Raw genomic sequence first — 16,890 nt, 5'->3', positions numbered from 1 at the left:
ATCCAAAGCAAGGTGTGTAGCTAGAAGCTCAGATGAGACATTAATGCAATGGATCACAAGAGATTAGAGGAGGGGGACCAATAACAAAGCTAAGGTCCAGTAAGCACTCCTAGGGGTCGAACTGGCTTAGAAACTATAGGGGGAAAACCTACACCTGGAAAGAGATTCACAAATCATTGTGAACTCTATTTCATCTGGTGTTTCATATACTTGACAACTACATAAAATTATATCGATTATCAAAAGGAAGTTGGAGTCGTTTCACAATTTCAAAATAACGCATGTTTTCAAGAGGGAAACTCATTAGCTAACTCATTGTCCAAACTAGCAATCGATATGGCATCCACATCATAGGGAGAATGGCAACATCATGGCAACACAATAAGGTAGAGTATGACAAGTTTTAGTTTCCAGAGATATCAAAGTACAGGAAAGGACTACACTGCATTAGAATCAAGGGAAGGTGGCAGAATATGAATTCATTTCAGCAGTCCTCGCACACGCTAAACTTAATGAGACGTCTGACAACTTTGTAGATATTCCTTCATTTACATTTCCAAGTTTCATTCTCATTATTTTTTCAATAAGTGTTTTGAGTTGTGAGGTGAAGAAACTAGTGCTAGAAGCAAACTTCTTTCGATGCTAAGAAGCAATAGATGGCATTCAAGGGGTTGGTAATGGAAGAAAGGCTCAAACAGTGTGTTTATCTCGGTGCACCCTTTTTCATCAATATCATTTGGTTTGGAGTGGAGTATGTAGTTTCCAGGTTCAAATGGCGAACAAATGTTGATAGCACAACCCTTTTTTGTGCATGGGGCCTCCATTTTTCACCAAAGGCAAGGGTGCAGAGGACTGTAAAGCAATATGTTAAAGCGGAGTGGATAGTGGAGTTGGAGGAAATCCTCCAATATGCAGTTCCGGAGCAAGTTTTTGTACCTACAAGTGGAGATTGGGTAGAGGAACCTAGGGTTCCATCCATGGTAAACACTTTCTATTGAATCGATATTTGGGTGGTAGTTTGCACAAGGAGGCAGCAAAGCTTGGACTTTGTTGCGGGATTCCTCCCACAAATGGGAATATGAATAGGAAGTTAGAATTTGAAGAAGTCCTATGAATCCTCACATCTTTAGGCTGAAATTGAATGGCATCCAAGAAGACAGAGAACTAGAGGAAGGAAGTCATAAGGAATGTGTGGGGAAGAGGTAGAGGGTGTGTTGAAGATGCCTATGAACAGAGCCATGGAAACGATAACAAAGGAAGAGCATGGATTAGTAGTAATTCATTAGTTAGGGATCGAGGACAAGGTTGCACTCGTTGAGCATCAACTAGATCACATGGGGGGTCACATGATGGTGATTGTGGTGGCAAGGGCCCCTCATCTCATGGCTCTAGTTTTGTGGTCGGGTGTTCTGGGTCTACAAGTGTTGTTAGCAAAGGTGGTTCTTCACCTCGCTAGCTTTCTCCTTTTATTTAGTGTCTGGGATGGTGCAGAGCTTTTTTGGTTTTAATGTCAAAACTAATTTGGTACTGAAGATTTTTTTTGTAGAAAATAACATTTCGGTTAGTATGGTGAGTCGTATGGTTGCTAGTGTATATTCATCCATGTATGGTTTATATTTGTCAATGTGTAGACAAAGATTATTAGACTATCTAGAATTTTGCGTAGTATACTATAGTTTGTGTAGCTAAAGGCAGGTGCATTTTTTTGTGGAAATTGACTGCATATGAAGAGTGAGTCTATAAGGGTGAGCTTTTGTTCATATGCCCTACAAATGGCGGGTTAAGATGGGTCTCTGTCTTCGGTCACTAGATTGTTGTGGGATGAGGGGTTTTTTGAGAAAATGGGGATATGATCAGTCAAATCAAATGGACTCATTTTGTAACATAATTATAAGATATAAATCTAATTAAGTTTAATGAATGATCAAAAGGCATGAAATAAAGAATAATGACTACTGAAAGAAGTGTATCAATCATCAACTTATGGGGATAAAAAGGAAAATATGAATGAATTGGGGAAATATAAATAAATAAGTACTTTTAAAAGACGGCAACTAAGGGTGAAGAGTTGTCTATTTCACTAGGGAAAATAATAAAAGCACATGACACCACCCTCATATGAGTGGATATAAAAGGTAGAAGGATCCATTTGGAGTGGGTATCCAAGAAGGATCGATATGGAATGGGATTGGAAACTTTTCTTTTCTTTTAATCCATAAGGATTAATACTTAAGAAGAGAGACTAAAGACATTCAATCAATTGGAATAAGAGAAATATCTAAATATAAGCAATAGAACAGACAATTATAAGTAAACAAGAGACTTATAAGCTAATATAATGCATGATGATTTTGACTATGACTGGTCTCTCATTTGTTAGGAAGTAGAATATATAAATAGCCTATTCCTTATTTACTCGCTCTAGCCCCTTAAGAGGATAGGTCGATGTTGTGTGGGGGGAGGCAAAGTAAATCCCCACAAGCTAGGTAATGCCCAAGATGGTTAGGGCCCATTTGGTTGCTAGAATATGATTTAGAAATTGGAATTTGGAATCCTGGATTTGGAATTATGGAACTTGAGATCCAAATTACCGTTTTCAAATTTTAGTTTGGGACTGTTTGGTTCAAACCCAAACATATTCAATATTTTGAATTTGATATTCTAGACCTGTCTAGTTCAAACCCACATCGACCTCCATTACATACACTCAAATAGCGACTCTAGTGTGAAAAACAATGCCCATTATGTCAGCTTAAAAAAGTGCCTATTATGATTTGCATTGCATCCTCAAATCATCTTGTCAAATCATAGAAAACTGTTCCTTGAGAAGATTCAGCCGCAATCACAAGAATGGCCTCTAGGGCCACAAGTCTTGAGATGGGCTTTGTAATCAAATTGAAATCCATATCCCTTGGAACACCTCTCACACTTCCATTGCTTTTCTATGGTGTGTTTTCTCCTAAAGTGTTTCTTGATGTCAACCAAGCCACCAAGAGCATGGCAAGTATTGTGGTGCATACACGATTTGTCTAGACAGATGTAAACACGCTTGAGAACTTTAGGTGTAGGCCTCTTCAAAAGCTTCTAGGCACCTTCTGTTGTTGCCTGTGCATTTGCAGATTCTGGTCTCTCTGGAAGCCTTGGTTGCATGTTTCGCAAATGTATCGATCAAATTCCTCAATGTTCTCGATGACAATACCACCACCTCAACATCTAGATCTGCCCATTACAAAGGAAGTTCTTCCCACAATCAATTTCAAGAAACACAAAACTCTCGAATTATCTTAAGAAAACGATGAATTTCAAGCGAAGGACTATAAGTTGCACGCAAAAAAATGATGGATTTCAAGCATACAAGTATCAGGAAGAACCCAACTCTAGATTATCTTTTAAAAAATCTAATGAATTTCAAACAAACGAAGTATTGTCGGGTGTTCCTACAGGGCAGCGCACAAAAAGATTTGAAAAAAGAGAGAGCAGAGAGAATGAAAATGATTTGAATAGAATGCTAGGCAGACATCAAAAAAAAAATTATTTCAATTCATATGTAATCCAAGTTTTTAGTAAATTGGAAATAAAATGAGAATTGGAGCAATTCCACCTATTTAGATGGAATACCAAATCCTAGATTTGAGGGTAAATGGGGATACCAAATTCTATTTTTCCCAATTCCAATTCCAACTTTGTGCACCCAAATGGAGGATTAGAAATTTTTAGGAATTACAAATGCCAATTCCTATTTAATTCCGACAACCAAATGGGCCCTTAAGGGCATGTATTTCCAACGTCTTGAGCAAAAAATCCCAAGAAGGTTATGAACATGCATTCCCAATGCCTTGAGGGAGCCTGCTTATAAATTGGTTCCAAATAGCCCTACGACTAGTAGGTCCCCATCCTCCTTAGAGTTATGCTTAGGAAAGAAATCAAGGATTGGGGATTAAGTATATTAATTGTCAAATGTAAAATACATCATTAATTGTTTCTTAATTTAATATGATTTAAATGCATAGTGATGTATGTTAATAATTGGGAATTCTTAGCAGGGAAAATTACAAGGACTTAAGTAAATTGCAATTTCCAAGTGATATACAAACCCTAGTTGGACATTTTAGGATAAATCACATATCAATGAAGTCCCAATAGGGAACATTACAATCATTGTCTTTCAACAATTGTGTTAATAAGAAGAGCATACAATTTAAATAAGAATATAAACTATGTACACTTTTATATAAATAATTGACATTTATATAAATTTTACATACATATTATTCAATTATTAATATAAATTATATGGATATAATTTTTAAGTTCGTATGTATAATTAAATATAGACATTCACTACCATCTCTGATCCCTAAAATGCAACAGAACATAGTATAAAACTTGATAAGAAAACAATATCTGCATTTTCCCAAAACAACTTTCATTCCCTTGTAATAGTGGACAAATAAGCTACAACAAGAGTTATAGATGTGTTTTAAAATGGAAAAGCCCACCAAGCCTACAATAAATTCAATTTAATAAAGAAATGATTGCTTGGGTTCATGTATCATTCAATTCAAATCCCTGCCAACATGAAACCACTATTAAAAATTAAATATTTTTCATGTTCACACGACTACGCCAGTTACTTACGTGGATGTCATGTATTCTTCATACCAGAAATAATCCAACACGTACAACTGAAAGAGCGTGATGTATGTCAATTGGATACCTTAAACACATTCTTCAAACATTAAAAAGGTTACTATGCAAAGAAGACAAATAAACAATGCATACCAGTGTAAAACTCTGGTAAAGAATCATTGCAATGCCTAATGACCCATTCTGTTCAAAAGCTTTTGCTGCAACTGATAAATTGATGACCAACCAACCAATCATGCCAGCACGAATCAAAAAGAATCTGCAGAAATATCATACGAGTGTATGAGAATAAAAAATAAAAGTCAAAATCAAAATCAAAATCAGCCCAGTTCACAATTGTAAATATAGAAGTCAAACTCTTGGCAACAAACAATACTTCTGAATGGTGAATCAATATAGCCACTAATCAATTGTTAACAAAAGTTGAAACCACTATAATTTTAAAACATTGTAAAAGCCCTCAAATTAATATACATGATATCAAATATTCCAAACATTTTTTCCACCACATGGCTTTGAACCAGCTTTGAGCTGGAATAGAAGTCAACAATCTGAGATAAGGGGAAAGACTTCAGATATTGTTGCACAATCTAGGCAGTAATTTAAGTTCTGAGAATAATAACATGAAAAAAAGTTTTAGAATCTCTTTCACCAGTGCCCACAATATCCGTCAGATTTGCCAAGACACACACTTGACAAGGTTAAAAATTTCAGTTTTCAGCAAAGGAACTTATTTCATGAGTTCTACAAAATTGCAAATAAAATGCACTTTTAGAAGCAAAGTCATTGAATTAAAGGATGCTTGCTAGAACACAACTACCACAAAATATTAGACTTTTTGTGATCAAATAACGATACATACTTAAGGTCAATGCCCAAGAATTGTGGGTTTAATTGTATCCCAAACCACCTGCAAAGGCATCAAAATATAAGAAATAAAATGCCAAAGTGATTGAATCAACTAATAAATAAGATAATTAACAAATGCTAAGTAGAGGTGGAGAAAGATATAATTGGCCAAACAACAAATATTTTGTGAATTACACTTCCGAGAAATCAACTATGCCATTAAACCAGATCTATGTTAAAATTTTGAAATTTTTAGTTCAAGATGTAAAACATGACAGACTGAAATACAATTAAAGTCTCAATTTGAATATTACAAATAAAAAATTGTAGACTATCGTGGAACAAAGTCCACATGGCAGCTAGTCTCTGTCGTGGCATTATGTTTCCAAATTAGTTCATTCGGTCAATTTATTAGAATATTATTATCATTATATAACAACGCATACATTTACACTTGAAAGTAATAAATTAGCAGTTGCTAAAAGTTCACAATCTAATAAATTTGTAGCATCAGTCCTTTCTATCTACAGTAACTACTTTCTATTTTCACCAAATATATTTTAGACAGTAACTACTTTCTATTTTTAGCATATGTTCACTAACATAATGCAGCACTCTCAACCAGAAAAGATACAAACAATTCTCTTGAGCTCATATTCATTCAGTTATACCAAAAATCTTATCAAAACCAAAATGCGTTGAGAAAATCCTAGTCAGTCATGTGCAACATAAATCATACGGAGTTCAATATGGTTGAGAAGAGCAGTGATTGTAAGGCACAAAGCACAGCTGAATCAAGTATCAGGTCATTGCAACATTTGCAAGCACCAATAAAATCATGTGGGCAATACAGCCATGGCAAGTTTAAGCCCTGAAAATTTTGTGAAAGTTATCAGAGCTCATCGCAAAGGTAAAGATCATATGGCAAAGAAGAAGAATGGAAAATTTGTGAGGCAATCATCAATGTACATCATGTTTTCTGTTCGACCACAAGCTGCAGAAATAAAAGGTTGCATGTGTTCTATTTATAAGTGATTATAGGACGATGTTTCTAAACGAAATACTCCCGAACAAAAGCAAGAAATAGAAACTTACTAAAGAAACTAAGATGACCACTAAAGAAGCATCACAGTATTTAATACCCTCCCTTAATGGTCATCATTCTAACTACCCTACAGAAGACATAATCTTCAGGTCTTTTGATCACAAATGTATAGAAGGCTACCCCCTTCTGTAATGTTTCTGAAGGCTATTGAAACCATAGTTCCCAAACTCGGGATCAGCAAGGCCGACTCAACTCGTAAATAGGCTATGACTCGGCTACGAATTGGCTGCGACTCAGTGAAATGAGAAAACCTTTGAAATTTAGAGATGTTTTTGATTTAAAACTTATTTCATGCACCCTTTATAAAATATAACTTTAAAACACTATAACATCACCAAATAGAAGCTAACATACATAAACAAGAAACACAGATGATCCTTTTGGAGAGACTCATCCTGATGTATCCTTCTGGAGACTCATGGAATGGAATGCCTAAACTGGCAGATCTGGAGTGTTATCAAGAAGTGACAGAAATTATGGACGATGTGTGGGGAGAGAAATTATGTGACTATTTAGAAGATATCTACACCCCTTTGGGACCTCACAAAAAATGGAAGGACGTTACAACTTTAAATTTAAGTGAGGAGCATCAAGCTTGTATGGAACAATTTTTTGCTGATAGGAATGTCTTTATTTCAGGTATGGCTGACACTTTTTTGGTGTGCAGCGAATAGTGGTAAGGATTCTGTGGAACTGGGTTATTCTGTGTTAGTCAATGAGCAAATCCAGGATTCGTGGCCATATAAATTGTGCTGGAATAAGAATTGTTTGCAGAAAGCAGGGTCCTTTGCATGGCTAGCAGTTCAAAATAGGAATTTAACTGGGGAAAGGAGGAAGAAATATGGATTTTGTGGCTCCACACGGTGTGTTTTATGTAAGAAGGCAAGTGAAGATGCAGATCATTTATTGGTAGGCTGTGATTTTACTCAATCTTGCTGGGATTGGATGAATCAAAATTTGGGATGGCAAGGACCCATGCCTAATACTATTTCAGGTGTCTTTAATGGATGGCCTAATTTGGATATAAAATCTACCTTTTGTAAACTATGGATCACTCATCCTCAATAGTGGTTTGGGTATTAAGGAAAAAAAGGAAAAGAAGAATTTTCCAGGGAAAAGAAGAATTTTGAAGAGGATTTGGTGGAGGCTTGAGAGGGCAATTATTGAAAGCATGAATGCTGCAAATGGTTCCATCGACTCTTCTATCCAGCGAAGATGGCCGCGTTTAAGTTTTAGATATAAGAATTGGGATTCTAATTTGCAAAATAAGCCTGACAGATCCAAGGTCAAGTGGATGCCACCAGTGGAAGGTTAGTTCAAAGTGAATTTTGATGGGGCCACGAGTGGCAACCCTGGGCCATCAGGTGCAGGAGATATTATCGGGGATGTATAGGGTTCAGCCATTGCTATGGCTAAAATGAGGTTAGCTGATGGAACCAGCAATGCAGCTGAAGCCAAAGCGGCTTTAATGGCCTTGACGTTGTGCAGGAATTTAAATCTGAATCACATCCACTTAGAGGGGGATTCAAAAATTATTATTGAGGCCGTTTCTACAGGTTCTACTCAGGCATGGCATTTTAAAAACCTCACTGACACCATTAACGAGATTCTAGGGGATTTTGTTAGTTTCAAGGTTTCCCATATTTTACGAAAGGGAAATAGTCTTGCAGACTCTTTAGCAGAGCATGCTCTATCATTAACTGATATGGATTAAGTGTTAATAGATTTGTCTTAGCAATGTTCTAATTATCATGTTTGGATTTTGGGGATTGGGTTGGTTTAGATGTAGTATCTAATCATTTAATGAGATGATGCAAGCAGTGATGTATTTTGATGGCCTTTGGATGGGTGTTGATAGCCTTTGGTGGAACAAAGGAGGTTTGACAAATTGCATTTTGTGAGGTGGTGGGGGAGAGTAAAAGTTTGTCTATAGGAGGGGTGTTGCTTTGGTCTGGAGTCAGATCAGGAACGAGTTGCAGAGATATGAGGAAGTAGGGAAAGTTGGGAACAAAATCTTTGCGTTGCTTGTGCCTCGGCAATGGAGACACACATGGTTCTGTCGCAAGGTGATTATCAGTTGGCCCTAAATTTGTAATGTTGGATATGCTGATTATGGTTTATGTGAAGAATGCAAAGGAAATTGTTATGGAGCCCGAATTGTTTTGTGAAAATGAGGAATGGAAGAATGTTGTTGTGCGGTGCTGTTAACTAAGGCTGAACGGAGTGTTAGGAATTTTTTGAGATGAATGGCTGAAGATGTTTTTTTTAAATGGGATGATAGGATGTGGACGATCATAGTGTGATTGTCAGCTAAAGAAAGGATATTTTTCTGCGCTTCCAATTGTAGAGATGGATGGATAGCATGATAATGGAGGTGGACAGCTATTTCTCGGTTATGGACAACTCGCTGATCAATATATGTTCATTGTTGATAACCCGATTAGCCTTAGTCTTTTTGGGATGTATTTTGAGCCTTAGTCTGTAAATTTGACAAAAAAGTAGATGTCAATGTTGTCTTGTAGCTGTTAGTAGTAATTTGTTTAGGGTATTAGCCTCATAGTCTGATGATGAAACTTGATTGTCTTCTCTATTTTATTATTAATAATACTTATATCGTTACCAATCAACAAATAAATAAAAAACATAGATGATAAACATAAATCCATCACAAACATAAAATGTAAATTGTAACTAAAGTAAATAGAAAACATAGGACCATATGACATGTCACATAGATATATAGAATTATAAATGTTGTAAAATCATAAATGTACGTAAGATCCATAAAACCAATGACATCAAATCACAAATGTATGTAAGATCCATGATGATGAAAGTGAAACAGTAAGATTGTAAACAAAAAACAAGTCTATTAGCTCAAGTCTATCCTCTCTCCCACTTTTCCTCTCTTCTTGTCAAAATACATTAGATTATGAGTAAAAGGAATGTTAAAATACATTAGAAAAAAAGCGTGTGACTTTTTTGTTTTTCACTTGCCCAATAAGTCTGTCACACGACCAAGTAATGCTAGGCCTAGTGGTGGTCTACTCATCTCAATTGAATTTGATTATGCACATGCGGTCCTGAATAAGCATGGAGTTTTCTGTAGATATAGCTATCAACGTCCACACATGATTTGGGATCCTAGAGTTTGCGGATTGCTAGAGGACAAGCAATCTTTGGGCGGCGAGGATTTGTAATGTCCCCATTTTAATAAAAAAAACTTTAAATATTTAATGGTCCCAAAATTTAAATAATATTATAAATGGAGCTGTAATTATTTAATAAAGGGGCCCAATTTTTATTAATTATATGTAGATGTTTGTTGTGTTGGCATTCTCATGTAAGCCCTTGGGAGTTTCCTCCGAAGGGGTATTTATGACCAACGTGTAGGATGGTTTTGGTATGCGATTTGGATTATTTCATTGTACTACGAATTCCTATTGGAGTTACGTGTTGTTCACCATTTTAAAACCTTGATCTGCTCACCTTCAATCCAAAACCTTCATGGGATCACGCACACCAATCTCCTCTAGAGTCTCATAATTCAAGTGAATATTGCCACTTCTATGAGATGGTCTTCCATCAACATGGATCCAAACACATCGCACCCAAACACTGTCATTGTACCCATTTTTGTTAGCACTACCATCATACCACTAAAGACTAACTCTCCATCAAGCTTATATTGTTCAATTCTAATATAAACATCCCTATCGAACTTTTGTTATGTTGCATTGTCATGTTTTGAGTCACCAGGATCCCAAAGAAGCCAATCATAAACTCATTGATGTCCAGATCCTATAATAACCCCAACTGGCTATATCCATAAGAATCATCAATTTTCTTTTGCTAACCAATAGTCTAACATTTCGTCAAACATTTGGCAGTCTTTACTATTATTGTTGCAAATTTGATAATCTGATTTTCGAAATTACACTAGAGATTGCAATTGGGCACTTACAATTTCAGATCAATTTAATATTAAAAGGTTTGTATGAATGCCAACATTAATTCATAATTCTGCCTTATGAACTATGCAATTATATAATTAGGAAACACAAACAATTTTCTGCAGCTTTAATTCATTACCAACAATGTTTCAAACAAATAGTAGCAACAATAATATTTAAACTGCCAAGAACCTGGAAATTTAGATTGACTTTGACTTTAATTTGCAGTCCAATGTGAATCTACAGCAACCCCAATAATATAAATCGCAGGCCATATAAATTGAACGCAGCTTTTGAAAATTGCAACACGGCCCCTCAGAAATGTCACACAAACTCTCTTTAGGTGAACATGACCTTACAATTGATAAATTGCTGCCCTATACTGAAACGGCAGCCCTGTAACACTCAGATTAAACTCCCAGCCGAGATGTAAAAGCATAAAATTACTAATTCAGCCGTCAATTCGTTTTCCAAAATCCAATCTTCAGCGCTTGTTCAATCAACTTCTCAATAACAATAGATACAGTAGAGAAGCAATTATAATTTTCTTTACCTCAGCAGCAAATTGCAAGATAAACTCAAAATCTAACCCTTATACTTCAGCAAGGGCAAAAAAATCGGCGAACTCAGAAACTCTTTGCAAGCAACAAAAGAAAATAATCAATCGGATACTTTACTCATCAAATAAGCTCATATTTATAATCTCCGAATGGCACAAAATTTCCCAAATGAACTTCACTAAGAAGCTTCCCACATATAAAATTAAATTATAATTAAGTGCCATTATAAACTAGTTTATTAATTGCTTTTGGCTCCGAAAATGACCTTTTCCACCATAACTTCAAATTCTGACACATAAGGCCATTGTTTCTTGTTCCCATGATTTAAAACTTTTTGTCCCAGTTCGAACAAGCTATGATACTAAGGTGACCAACCAACAACACTATCAAAAATAGCAACCCGTCTAGCGAAAACAACTAAAGAGGCATCAGAATCAAAATCTGACAACACCAAAGTGATCTCGATGATGAAAGATGATGAATGAACCTGACGTGGTGACTTACCATATAATAGATGCTCCCTCCAAGATTCTTGGAGCTCAAACAAGAAGCCTGAAATAAAAATTGAGAGCATCCTCCAACTCCTCTAACTCAACTGAGCTCATCAGAACCAACAAATTGACTTACTATAAATAGTACGTCCCTCAAACAGAGCCAAAACACACCATAGGCTGTTGGAAAGCCTAGAACCACACAACTGAGACCCTCAAATCCCACTGTCAACTCATGAGGGTCACGATGGTGAACTAGCCTAGCCAATTGCAAGAACCTACTAAAAATGAGGACATTACAGATCCACAACCTTCATATAATCATCGATCTCCTCAAGAACCTCACAGCTCATGTAGTTCCTATTGTTTTTATGAGGAAGCCCTTCACATGAAAAAATTACAGTCATGCACGACTTAGGCACAAATGAAGGATAAACTCCATATTCAACCAACTGCAATTGCTCCTGCAAGGAATCATCGGTAGCATCTCCATGAAGTTGAACAACTACTGGTAGAGCTTTCTCATTTGGAGGATCACTGATAGGGCCCAAATTTTAATCGACTTGATCGACGAGTGTTGGTTTGATGAAATTAGTGCAAGCAGCTTCTTCATCTTTTCCAACATCTTGAAGTTTCAAGTGCTCTCCATTGGTAGGCATAGAAATAGATTCTTGCAAATCCTCATGTGACTTCATTTTCCTCATCACTCTAACTGTCGTCACTAACCTCCTTAGCCTTGTGCAATTGAGATGTCATTTTTTTCTTCACAATGCTTGAATACATTATTGACCAATTTACATGTTGCAATAGAAGGGACACATTCGAAATTGTGAACAGACCATAACATAGATGTGATAGGTTGGGATATTTCCTCCATCTCTTCAATGCACGAAATCATAAGGCTCTCCATAGAAACCAAAAACTTAGTATCATGATACTCCTTGATGGTGACCAAAAAGTGATTAAACATATCATGGATCAAATCTTCCAACCCTAGATCTAAGAGAAGGTTACTTTGACATTTGCATAATTATTCAATATTGTAAATATCCTTCCAAAAAGATCACCACCAATGTCTACCTTTTAGCTAATTAGGGTATGGAACAAGACCCTTTGACTACCTTATATAGCTCACAACTTGAGAGTCAGATGAGATGTAGGATTGGTTGCTCTCAGAGTGGAGGATAAAACCCAAACCAGCAATATAGATTTTAGGCATTAGATAAAACTAAAGATAACTGAATGGCGTAACCAAATATGCAGAAATATTGAGATGGCGATGCAAGTAAAGAAATGAATAAAGCTCTAATCTATTATAAATTGATGACAAAAATTCAAAACCTTTCATGCCATATGTGCATAGAAATGAACTTGGATACATAAAAGTTGATCATAAACATACCAGTCATGAATGAAGCTCTTTGTAACATGTGGCTTCAGAGACGTTGTACCACTATGGGAACTATGACCAGAAAAATATAAGACTAATGCCATCTGTTGAGAGCAAGACATGTAGAACACAAAAAATAGCCACTTTTAGCTCAGATAAAATAGTTCAAAGTAAAAGCTTATTAGCAAAAATCAAAAAATAAAATGTCTTCTCCTTTGAAAAAAGGCCTTAACAATCTCAAATACCCATTATCTAGCACTAGCTGACAAGCTAAGCTTTAATATTACCATTTTTTTTCATTTTCAAACTTAAACGAGTAGGAGTGTGCTTATATTTCACTTTGCATTCAATTAACTCTTACATTGGTTAAAATAATAAGTCAATAATGTAACAAGTCCATAGTGAGTCGACGATAGAAGTAGATTAGTTAAGGAGTATGTTCGTGCATAACTTCCTCGAGTGCATACACATAAGACTTCATTGAACCATGTGGATAGCTCCTACAATAACCAATATTCAACTATTTACTACTCTCTTCTATCACGTATTCATGTTATCTATCTGAGCACCAATGTGGTGTTGGAAGCAAATAAAATAAACCTGTTGTGGTTAATCACAAATGTGGATCTTTGCATTGCTATTGATGAGATAAGTAAAATAGAGGATAATAGACTTCAAAGTTGACCAAAAACAACCTTACTTTCTTATTTCTTTAAGTGAGTATTGTGTCTACCAAACTCTTCTAAAGAGCATAACTTTTGTAGAGTTTTAAATATCGTATCATATCTACCAAACTCTTCTAAAGAGCATAACTTTTGTACAGGTAACTATCCTGTCCAGAACAGTCCAGTTTATTTTTACAAAAGATAGTAAGCTGTTGTAGATTCGGGATAGAAACAATTATAAAAAATTTCTGTAGAACATGAATCCTAGAAAAGTTAAGTATTGGTGAGAAATTTCTCCAGGATGAAAACAATTATAAAATAATTTTATGGAAAGCTCTCTGCTGCCTTGGCAGTCAAAATTCATTTGTATTTAATGCACAGAAATATCTTGAGTGGTAGTCAATGAATTCAACCAAAACTATACAGCTAGAAAAATAGGTTGAATAGCAGTACAAGGATGACAATTCCAACATTGTAGTTGCACTTTGTATATCTGATTCCAATTTACTTCATCTTAACTTGTCCATAACTTCAAAAGAAATTTTAGATGAGTCACATGGGTTGCTCGGGTCAAGACATGATATGTCAAATATTCATTGAAGTTTTGAAATAAGCTTAGAATGCTCTATGTACGGGACATCAAGTCATGTGCAAATTGAGGTCCATCAAAAACATTTAGCTAAATGGCAGGGTGCAAAAATTCGGGGGGGAAGATCAAAGGGTGTTCAACTACTAAGTATACACCCAAGTTAATTATAACCTCACTCTGAGCCATTTGAAGCCACAGGTTTTACTTTGAATGGATAGGACAAACTATTGCATGGCAATGAGATTTCAAAGTATGTACACTGTTGAATTGAAACAAGCAACAGAAGAAAAGCAAATGAAAGTTGGCAGCAAAGATAAGGAACTATATTTGCTATTACCATGGATTTTAAACTGCTCTGTTAGGAGCAGATGATGTTCTAAAAACTAAGGTAAAGAAAAATTAGCTAACATAAGATTACTGATAACCACATAGCATAGAAATCAGAATATAATCCCCATGGGCTTTCAAATGTTTTACTGTCCACGAACAAATTGCAGGACATGGACTGAAAATACCCTTAGCCTTCCCAAGGCATCCCCTTTCTGAGGGAACCCTAAGAGGATGGGCTGTCGTCCCCAATGGCCTTGTGACATCCCAGAACATCAGGACACCTTCTGCAGTCATTGAAATCCCTTTGGGCTTTCATATGTTTTACTGTCTATGAACAAATTGCAGGACATGGACTAAACATACCCTTAGACTTCCCAAGGCATCCCCTTTCTGAGGGAACCCTAAGGGGATGGGCTCTCATCCCCAATAGCCTTGTGACATCCCAGAACATCGGGACACTTTCTGCAGTCATCAAAAATTGTCCTGAAAAAACACACCTTCTAATAAAACACTTAATATGTCACAATTTTTTTTTTTTTAACTTTATGAGGGGATCACACAAGGTTCCTAAACATTAAGAAAAATGTTATTTTGTTCCCAATTCCTAAAGACATTGGCTTTACTGTTTTCATTGTTTCTCATTTAAAATTTGTTACAGAAGAAAGCATGAGTCATGGAAGTCTTTGTGGCCTCAAAGACCTTAATTTGGGCTTGGTGATGAACATAGATTATTCTAAAGGTACTGCCTACCTTTATGAGGGGATCACACAAGGTTCCCAAACATTAAGAAAAATGTTATTTTGTTCCCAATTCCTAAAGACATTGGCTTTGCTGTTTTCATTGTTTCTCATTTAAAATTTGTTACAGAAGAAAGCATGAGTCATGGAAGTCTTTGTGGCCTCAAAGGCCTTAACTTGGGCTTGGTGATGAACAGAGATTATTCTAAAGGTACTGCCTCACAGAATTGCAGGGATTTTCCACCCCCTACCCTAAGTATGGAATTAAAAAACAAAGATTCATCCTGAGAATTTCACTAGTAAATGAATTTTATTTATATTTTGGGTTCAACAAATCAACCCCTATACTATTTGAATTTTTAATGCTACTCTGATATAGACCATCTTGATTTATCAGTAACATTTACTTGATCCCTATACAAGGTAATGCAGCTATGATATAAACCATTTTGATTTATCATTGTCATTTAAAATTTAACAAGTGATATTAAATTTTTATGTTTCAATCATCAGGGGCGCTCTCAATTCACTACTTATTTTTGTACATTTTATTCAAGTTACGGTTACTTTCATATAAATCTATAAGCCACTTAACAGCCTCAAAATCTAATATAATTATTGGCATCCCCAAAACCTATTCCAACATCCCCCATCCCACAAATTTGGGGAAACACTGCTTTTGACAGGTTATAGCTGCTTAGAATGGTCTCTAGATAGACAAGATTTCTAGTCGAAACTCTGTGTACTTAACGCACAGAAAAATTTGTACTAACCAGATTAAACCAGAACTAGACAAATACAAAATAATATTATATGATTCAGATATACATTATTTCCACTTTTCCTAAACTTCAAAAAATTTGAAGATGAGTTGCTTGTGCTGTTTGGTCAAAGGAGTAAATACCAAATTTGAGTTGAATTAAGCTTAAAATGGCCCATGTACAGCTATGTCAATTCACATACAAATTGAGATCCTTTAAAAATACTTGGGTAGAGTGGATGAATAAATTAAAGAGGAAGATCAAAGACTGCCTTTACCACACAGTTTACACCCGAGTTATGATAACCAGGCTCTTACCACTAGATCGTTTGAATTTTGAATCAAAAGTTTTCTTCTTTTAATGTCAGCAGTAACAATGAGGAAGTATGTTATATTACTCTGAATGTAAAACTGGTAAGGGCAGATATTATCCTAAAAGCTTAGGTCGAGAAGAAAAAGAAGAAAAAATTACAATAATATCGACATTGAAAATTCCCCCATGCATGGGGCTCTCAGGGCTAATCATGGCTCCTCACAAAAAGCAAAAGCAAAATGGATTTTACCAGAGGATGGTTAGATCAAATTTGACTATGATGACGTGTCTAGGGGCGATCCAGGCAAACAGGGGGCCGAGTGCATCTTCAAGGACTCCAATGGGCATCTCCCTTCCATCTGGCACCAATAACGAAGCAAAAATTGTGGTGGTCTCCATGGCCTTTTGGATGAGGTTAAACTTGGTTTCATAAAGTTAGTAATTAAAGAGGATTCTTTGTTGGCAATCAATGCTCTAAGAAAAGGAAAATCTAAAAGCTGA

At 35.8% G+C, this 16,890-nt stretch overlaps 1 protein-coding gene across 1 annotated transcript in view; it reads right to left on the bottom strand.

The window, feature by feature from the left end:
• FK (Ergosterol biosynthesis ERG4/ERG24 family) overlaps positions 1 to 16,890 on the bottom strand; it is a 110,967-nt gene that overhangs the window by 61,562 nt on the left and 32,515 nt on the right. Inside the window, exons 5-8 of the mRNA XM_089830197.1 lie at positions 13,008 to 13,099; positions 5,510 to 5,557; positions 4,783 to 4,906; positions 4,639 to 4,685 (exon numbers count right to left, since the gene is read on the bottom strand). Of these exons, the coding sequence (XP_089686323.1) occupies positions 4,639 to 4,685; positions 4,783 to 4,906; positions 5,510 to 5,557; positions 13,008 to 13,099 (311 nt within the window). The remainder of the gene's footprint in view (positions 1 to 4,638; positions 4,686 to 4,782; positions 4,907 to 5,509; positions 5,558 to 13,007; positions 13,100 to 16,890) is intronic.

The sequence above is a fragment of the Cupressus sempervirens genome, chromosome 5, assembly GCF_028749045.1.
Source record: "Cupressus sempervirens isolate cs-2001-9-10 chromosome 5, ASM2874904v1, whole genome shotgun sequence".
NCBI classification, from domain to species: Eukaryota; Viridiplantae; Streptophyta; class Pinopsida; order Cupressales; family Cupressaceae; genus Cupressus; species Cupressus sempervirens.
Note: the sequence above shows the minus strand (reverse complement) of the source record. Positions and strands in the feature narration are given on the sequence as shown.